The sequence below is a fragment of the Homalodisca vitripennis genome, chromosome 1, assembly GCF_021130785.1.
Source record: "Homalodisca vitripennis isolate AUS2020 chromosome 1, UT_GWSS_2.1, whole genome shotgun sequence".
NCBI lineage: Eukaryota > Metazoa > Arthropoda > Insecta > Hemiptera > Cicadellidae > Homalodisca > Homalodisca vitripennis.
In genome coordinates this window covers 141,358,587-141,367,114 of record NC_060207.1, presented here as the reverse complement: position 1 = coordinate 141,367,114, position 8,528 = coordinate 141,358,587, and the positions used below count along the sequence as shown (strand labels likewise).

At 33.0% G+C, this 8,528-nt stretch overlaps 1 protein-coding gene across 1 annotated transcript in view; it reads right to left on the bottom strand.

The window, feature by feature from the left end:
• Positions 1-2,616: 2,616 nt before the first annotated feature.
• LOC124372492 (cytochrome P450 4C1-like) overlaps positions 2,617-8,528 on the bottom strand; it is a 47,594-nt gene continuing 41,682 nt past the window's right edge. The window contains exons 8-12 of the mRNA XM_046830896.1: positions 8,099-8,202; positions 7,199-7,267; positions 6,680-6,854; positions 3,442-3,618; positions 2,617-3,165 (exon numbers count right to left, since the gene is read on the bottom strand). Coding sequence (XP_046686852.1) covers positions 3,005-3,165; positions 3,442-3,618; positions 6,680-6,854; positions 7,199-7,267; positions 8,099-8,202 — 686 coding nt within the window. The 3' untranslated portion in view covers positions 2,617-3,004. The remainder of the gene's footprint in view (positions 3,166-3,441; positions 3,619-6,679; positions 6,855-7,198; positions 7,268-8,098; positions 8,203-8,528) is intronic.

Sequence of the window (8,528 nt, the reverse complement as noted above, 5' to 3'; positions counted from 1 at the left end):
GTTTAATCTCAGTCATTATATTTCAAGTGAACTTAATGTTTCTTTCTTTAAGAGTAACGTTTATAACAAGTAAGCTGTTTCAGCATCTGATAATTCTGCAATGTGAAGGCAGACAATGTTCTGAGTGGAATAATTAAAGACGTTATACAGCAGTGGCCAAACAGCATTAGCTCTGGTTGCACTGGTAGAGGAGTTGGGTCATTACATACGGCTTACATTACCTCCGTCCTCCTTCACTGAGACACACTTAGGCTAATTGCAAAGGCACTTCTGTGGGTGGCAGCATATTTTATGTAGATTGCTGCCCAAAAACACTTGCAGGCTCAGCGTATTCCATTGGGGGTTTTACATAATTTCATTGTTTTTTTATTACACAATTTTAAAACAGAAGCTATTAAATTTTAAAACCAAATTTTCTAAGCAAAGAGCTGAATTTTAGGAATATCACAATAAATAAGTATTCTGAAACTTTCATTCTATTAACGGAAATATGCAGTGTCCCTGAACTCACTGGGCAGGCTTTGTAATATCGTTCCTTGTGTTCAGTCAAACATTTTACACTATGACCGGGTCCTCCGCTGCTTATTTTTGTCTGCCTGTCTGTTTGTGTTTTACTTAAAACTTCGTAGCTTTAAAAGGGTTAAAGTTAAAGAATTATAATGTTTCGTGACTATTTAGCTAATAAGAACCTAACTAAATGTATAATATTACAAAATATACGTCTTATTATAGCTTCAGGGTGGTATCTTTTACAATATGTTTAGATGTAAATCACATTTGTTTCCTGTGTGATCAAGCGGCCACTTTTCATGCAATTTTCAGCCACTGTATATACCTTGTATATTTATAATTTTACTATTCGTATCTCGCCTGAGCCGATTTTTAGAGGAATGGTAAGCAATACAGTCTATTAAGATCTTTTGTAGACCTACATAATGTGTAATCCTGACACATTTTAAAGCAAAATACTATATATAAATAATGCTGATCCCAGTGGGTTATCGTATTTATTTCTTTTATGACTGTACCTAAACAGATAATTAATTAGTATCCTTTTATTAAAATTTTAAAACATTAATTTGTGTATACAGACATACATATAATTTCAAATTATAGTTAGTTGGATACTTTTGTAAGCGATCCAACTAATCCACATATGGGGAGCTGAAATGTTCGAAAGGTACAGAATGGTGGGATTTAGTACTCTTGCTATCTCGTACCATTACTTTCCTGACTATTTATCTGCTTGTCCGCCATTCCTCTGTATATTGCTGGTACAGAATGGTGGCATTAAGTGCTCTTGCTATCTCGTACCATTACTTTCCTGACTATTTATCTGCTTGTCCGCCATTCCTCTGTATATTGCTGGTACAGAATGGTGGCATTAAGTGCTCTTGCTATCTCGTACCATTACTTTCCTGACTATTTATCTGCTTGTCCGCCATTCCTCTGTATGTTGCTGGTACAGAATGGTGGCATTAAGTGCTCTTGCTATCTCGTACCATTCCTTTCCTTACTATTTATCTGCTTGTCCACCATTCCTCTGTATGTTGCTGGTACAGAATGGTGGCATTAAGTGCTCTTGCTATCTTGTACCATTCCTTTCCTTACTATTTATCTCCTTGTCCGCCATTCCTCTGTATATTGCTGGTACAGAATGGTGGCATTAAGTGCTCTTGCTATCTCGTACCATTCCTTTCCTTACTATTTATCTCCTTGTCCGCCATTCCTCTGTATATTGCTGGTACAGAATGGTGGCATTAAGTGCTCTTGCTATCTCGTACCATTCCTTTTCTGACTATTTATCTGCTTGTCCGCTATTCCTCTGTATGTTGCTGATACAGAATGGTGGCATTAAGTGCCCTTGCTATCTTGTACCATTCCTTTCCTGACTATTTATTTCCTTGTCCGCCATTCCTCTGTATATTGCTGGTACAGAATGGTGGCATTAAGTGCTCTTGCTATCTCGTACCATTCCTTTCCTGACTATTTATCTCCTTGTCCGCCATTCCTCTGTATATTGCTGGTACAGAATGGTGGCATTAAAAGTCCTCTTGCTATCTCGTACCATTCCTTTCCTGATTATTTATCTCCTTGTCCGCCATTCCTCTGTATTTTGCTGATACAGAATGTTGGGATTTAGTGCTCTTGCTATCTCTTGCCGTTCCTTTCCTTACTATGTGTCTCCTTTTCCGTGATTACTCTGTATGTTGCTGATAACGTATGAACATACTTACTTTTAAATCGGACGTTCCAACTGATTAGCAATGTTAGTTTCTGGTTATGGCTTTAGTTTTCAACTAACATTACGAAGTGAACTCATTAATTTGTTATCAACACCGTCATTAATTGCGTGATACTATTAACTGACATTTACAGTAAATCTCATTAAAGTTGTCTATGAAAACGTAGATGCAAGTATTCATGGTTTATTATCTTTGGTTATACTCTTATTATGATTATCACTATGATAGTTATTAGTGTATCTTTTTTGAACACGTCACATCTATACAATCTTAGAAATAATATATTTATAAGCAATAACATGTTAATTTAACATTTATCACCAATTAATTCCAAAATATCAATTTTAACAAAGTTATAAATAAGTACACATTTTACTGTTATTCTTTATTATATTTTTCAATACATCGAGTTACATTATAATAACACCTGACGTAAGGAAAGTGATAGTATCAAAAGCTTTGTAATTGCGTGCTTTTAATTGATTCTACAATCATCCTACATTAACGTATTTAATATAAATATTTATTATCACAGCCTCAATTTACTACAGTACATAACCCTTATTTAACATATTTAATAATATCACTTAATAATAGAGAGCTAAACGTATAACTTCTAATTCCTGTTATGTTAATACTGTACAATGATGGATTTATCCCCGCCTAAAACTGTAGCATGTTTTATATAATAATGTGCCAAACATAGACATCCTTCACCGGTGGGCTGATATTCACATCTTACGATCCCTTCGTCGTAATCAAGTTCGCGGAGTAAACTGGAGATGAATTCCGCTCTTGTTGGTCAGAACTATCTCAAAGGAAAGGTCCAATTCTTCGGAATCCTGCAGGGACTTTACCCTAAACTTCTTCAAAATCATTGCCATTATGAGTTTTAGCTCTATTATTGCCAGTGATTTTCCTAGAACACAAAATATTAAAGTAGTAAAATTAATATGCTCATATAATGTAATGTTTTATTTGGATCTGATTTACTCTAAGTAACTAAATCTTCTAAAGCTTAATCTCACCTCATTTACTTTCACTTTCATCTATTCGTCTAACCAAAATTTCAGACAAACATTTTGAGTAAAGAGTTTAAGCAAGAATGCACCAAAAGATATGTTGAGAGTTTCCAGCATAAACCTACTGCGTAATGTTTAAAATCTTGTAGCTCCTACTAAATTACTTCACTTACCAATACAGTTCCTGGGTCCGGCGCTGAATGGCATGAAGGAGAAAGTGTCGAGGGTAGGAAGCTCAGGGAGGAAGCGGTCAGGATTGAACGTGCTAGGGTCGCTGAAGACTGAGGGGTCGCGGTGCAACAAGAACGTGAAAATTATAGCAGTCGTTCCTGCCGGCAGAGTACCTTCGGCTGTAATAAAAAAAAAACATTTTTGGCAACAGATTCATTTTTTATGATTATCAAATACAGTGTTTAATACACTTTTATAAACTTTTCTCGCGGAACTGAACATGGCAATTTCAGTTGAGGCACTTGGTGCATAACGGAATACATAAGTGTGATATACAAGTATGTACAGAGAGTTGGTAAGTTTGTATTGGGTACGCGATGCCTGCAGACAAGGAGATAGAACATGTAGAACTGAATCACTACATGAGCCTTGTTAGGTCGACAATACAGTTCACCGTGTTCACGTCGTGTACTCAGATAGGAACAAAAGGCTATTACCATAAAGTAGCCATGTTATATATTATAATGCTGTCAATTTATAATATTACTGGCAGTTACCCACGTTTCGCACGCAATTTTGTAGGCATTCACGGGTACTTCTAGTTCATGTACAAGGACAGCATAACTAATATTTGGTATAATGTACAATTCAAATTGTATATTTACTAAAACTTAATTTTATAATCTGGATATTGTTTTATTCTGTGCTCAACAGCGGTTGCAGAAAAGGTTGAAATAAAAAGTGATGTTACTATTTATGATTTCAAAACTATAAATATAAACAAATTTAAAATAGTTTTTAAATTAATTAAGCTTATGGTTATCATGTCGTAAAACAATTTTTACCCAGAATAGTTGATTATATATAACAGGCTCTTTCAATGAATATGATTTCCTGTAATGCAACTTTAGAGACTAAGATGGGATTACCGAATCTTTAGAGAACATTGGGACGTACCAAGGAGGGTTTCCGAAATAAGAATAACTTATATTTTAAACTGGGTCCTAGATTGCCGGTGTAAAATTTCACTACAACCGCTACAGTAGTTTTTGTGTAATTTAATAAAAACTCCAAATTCAGTCAGACACCATTTGATTTTTATATATTAGTATAAGAAGCTACTTCGAGAACTTGGAAGGCGTAGTAAACTTTTCATAGTCGGTAACCTGCTCCATGTTGCCGCATTTGTCAAGTTGACGTCAGAAAACTATATAGAAATTGTTTGCAATGGTTTGCTTTCCAAACTTTGTATACCAAAACCTCGTAGAGACAGCAACCTTACCAAATTGTAAGAATAAGTTTGAATTAAACTTTTAATTCGTTTAAAAATCCAACACATACTTGGAAATCTCGGGTTCTAAACTTTACAAACTACGATCTTCTACAAACATTAAACGAGTAAATTAATCTCAGTAAGACATTAACTTAGCAGCAGGCGCCGTATTTTATGTGAAATCGTTAAAACATTGTGGATTTTTTACCTAAGCAACTTTGGTTAAATGTTGTCGAGTACAGGATTAATTGTCATATTACATTTTATTATGAATGTTTGTAAGCACTAACCAAATGGTGAAATGAAACCATTTTTAAGTTACTAATAGTATATTATTAATGATTTGAATTTTTATATTTTTATACTTTTACATTAAAATAAAATCAGTTACTACCAACCCTTATGATAAGGAACCGTTTATGAGATTCTGCAAAAAATAAACAAATAGTACAATAATGCTCAGCTTATAGTTTACAATTTTAATAAAAATGTTTATCAATTTCAAATTTTATAACCTAAAATAAGTCTTCGATGTTTTAATTATTTTAAGATTAATGAGCTAATAAGGGAAAATTCTTGTATCACAATCGGCACAACAGCAGTATAATCCTTACTAGGCCCGAAATAAATTATAGATATCTATACTTATTTTCCCTTCTGGTAATTGTTCATGAAATAAACTCCAAAATCCTATAAATTATTTTACTAGATATTCCAAAATTAACCGAAGTGACCTTATAACAAAATAATCAATGCAACTTAACAAAAATAATTCATAATTTTGAAATGATTCAATTAAGGGATTATTGTTGACAGGCACGAGATTGCTCTCAAGGTATATGTAAATAGATTTTGTACATCCTATTTAATTAATTAATCTAATTTCAAGATTTTTATAAGTATCAAATTTCAATCTTTCCAAGCATACACAGCCTCTGAAGAACAATCAGTATTTTAATACTTCTTTACTTTTATTAAATCAATACAATAGTTTTGTCGTTTTTTAAAACAGTTGTGCTCATAAGTGAGGTATATTAAATTGATACAAGAACTTATTAAGAATAGTGTTTGGTTTACTTATAGCTACTGGTCGACATTTAAATATGACCTTTTACAATGGACAACACTGTTAACAGTCTACCACGCTGAAAATCTGACATTATTTTATATATTTTTACTCATATAGATATAAATTGTAAAAATATAGTTATTAAAGCTATAATGAAACAATCTTGAGTTTTGCCTCATAAAAACAATGTGAATTAACAAACTATTTAAAATGTTAGAGGTTATATTTTCAACAACAAGCAACAAAAAAATGGAAAACAATACAAAATTGTAAGGTTGCATATTAACTTCACTTTAAAATTAAACACTTTCTATTATTCTAACAAATAAGGCTTAAAAAGAGTTTTAAATCAAGTAAAGCCTGCTCTTAACCGATAAAAAAAAACAGAAATGTTTAGGCTATTTAGGAATGGTGTATTTCCTATTGTATGCATATATTTTTCTAATTTGTTGGTCTCACCTGTAAATAATTATTTAATATCATTATAGTAACTTAAATTCCGTCCTTTATCTCTTCTAAATAAGGTTAAATAGAACATTTTACCTCTGTCTTCCCGAAAAAATGTTCAGCTCTCTTTTACACAATTGTCAATATGTTTCATCTGTAAAAAGATCACTTCTCTTTTTGCCTCTTAGCTTTTTCTAGACTAATGGCATAAACACAAATTTAACGTGCTATATAAAACTATTTTTTCATAATGTTGTTCTTATTTATCTTTATTATTATATTTATGTTTATTAACAACAGTTGTATTGTTCTATTTGATAATTTATAACTAAGTGATTTTTTTGTTATTGTATAAGCAATTTGTAAAATTGTGAATTTATTAAATGAATAATATTGTTGATAATTCATCAGATAACAGTATTTTGTTGGAAAAGATAGATACTAAACTCACGTGTGTCTAGGGGAGTGTTGATGGTTCTGCCCACCATGGGAGAGGGAGGGTAGAGTCTCATGGCCTCCTTTATACAGCGGTCCAGCACTGGCAACCCCTTCAGGAACATCCGGGAGTCAGGTTCCGCATCCAGCAGATTGGGGCACAAGATATCTAACTCTTCCACAATCGCATCCTGCAAAAGTTTCCTCGTTATATATAAGATTCTATATTTAATCATTTTCATGGAATTTTAATCCTTGCTCTTACTTTACATCTTCCATTCAGTTTTATAATTAGTTTGTTCCATCATAAGGTTCCAGTAAACCTAATTCTCCAGTCTGTACCCCACAAATATTTAACTAGCCATTATATATTTTAAATTACAATAGTAATGAAAACAGCAAAACACACATATACATTCCATCCCAAATACTGTTTTATATTTTATACTTTATGACCATGTATGAGTTTGATTAAACCTTTTTTGAATTCCTCTGTTAAAGATTAAACTGATGGAATGACAAACTTTATACTTACTTGCCAATTAGGGTGGTGACCCAAAGCAAAGAGTATAAAAGAAACTGCACATGATATGGTATCGTGGCCCTGAAACATATCAAAATAGATACTTAGTAATATAAAATGTTTCATAGGAACAATTTTTGCACAATTTTCATCAATTACAAACTTAAAATTAATGGCTGAGATTTACATTACACCGATGGCATTTTTAACAAAAGATGAATGATTATCAACTACAAGAGCACACAGCAGAATTGTGTGAGAACTTCTTCCCGACCAAGTACGACTGACTCCTTATTAAAGTGGTACTTTCGGTTTTTGGTTTATGGCTGAAAATAGGCCTTCATTAAATGTTTGTTATTTACAATGTAAAAAGTTATCTCCTCTTTAGCAAAGTTTTGTGTTAGCAGGCTCTTTCTGAAATAAATATAAGTTATGGGTCCCTGAGGTTGAATTTCTTTGTTATTTAAGTTTCAATTACATATTTAATTACGGTATGAAAATGACATGAAACCGATTCCAAATAAGATAGCAACAACACGACTCTAATACAACTAAGTGTGAAAATTCATACTGACACTGGTGACGTAGTTTTATATTTCAGCCCTCCTTGGAATTGAAATTTTGAGAAAAGTGTGAGATTATAAAGAGCGTTGTGAAACCACTAGGAGGGAAGAGGAACTGAACTCCAACAGCCTGTAAATATAATCAAAACTAAAATACTTGTAAATCGATCTCCACATGAACCTATAGGACACTCTTGGTTGTCATTGTTTATCGATTCTTAATAAACCAAATATATTTGTTAGGAAGCAGTTGCTCTCAGCTAGTAATAATACACAGTCTTACTCACGATGAACCTTATCACGTGCTTACTTCAACCTGGTAATTTGTAATTGACAAACTATATCTCACCGCGAACATGAAGGTGTTCACTTGGTCTGTGATATCTTTGTCAGTGAAGGTGGGATCATCCTGGGACATCTTCAGGAGACAATCCAACAGAGCGAGCCTCCTTACTGGAAAATTGTCATAATAGTTTTAATTTTCGGTTTACACTTTTGTTGGCAATGGAAATAATAGGCATGGAATCCATTATTAAAATCACTCTAAAAAATATTGACCTAGGGGCCTTAATTTTCATGAAGCATCAAACTTACCACATTAAGGGAGAATTATTGTCTTGCAACCAGGTTTATTATTGTTTCGCAGTGTTTTAGAAAGAAGCATCAATCATTGTACACTGTTCCAAATACATTAATAAATGCATGCTTTCAAGGACCCAACTGAAAATGATGTTACTTATTTCCCTCAGATTCGGTTTAGTACCATCGATGATATTTTG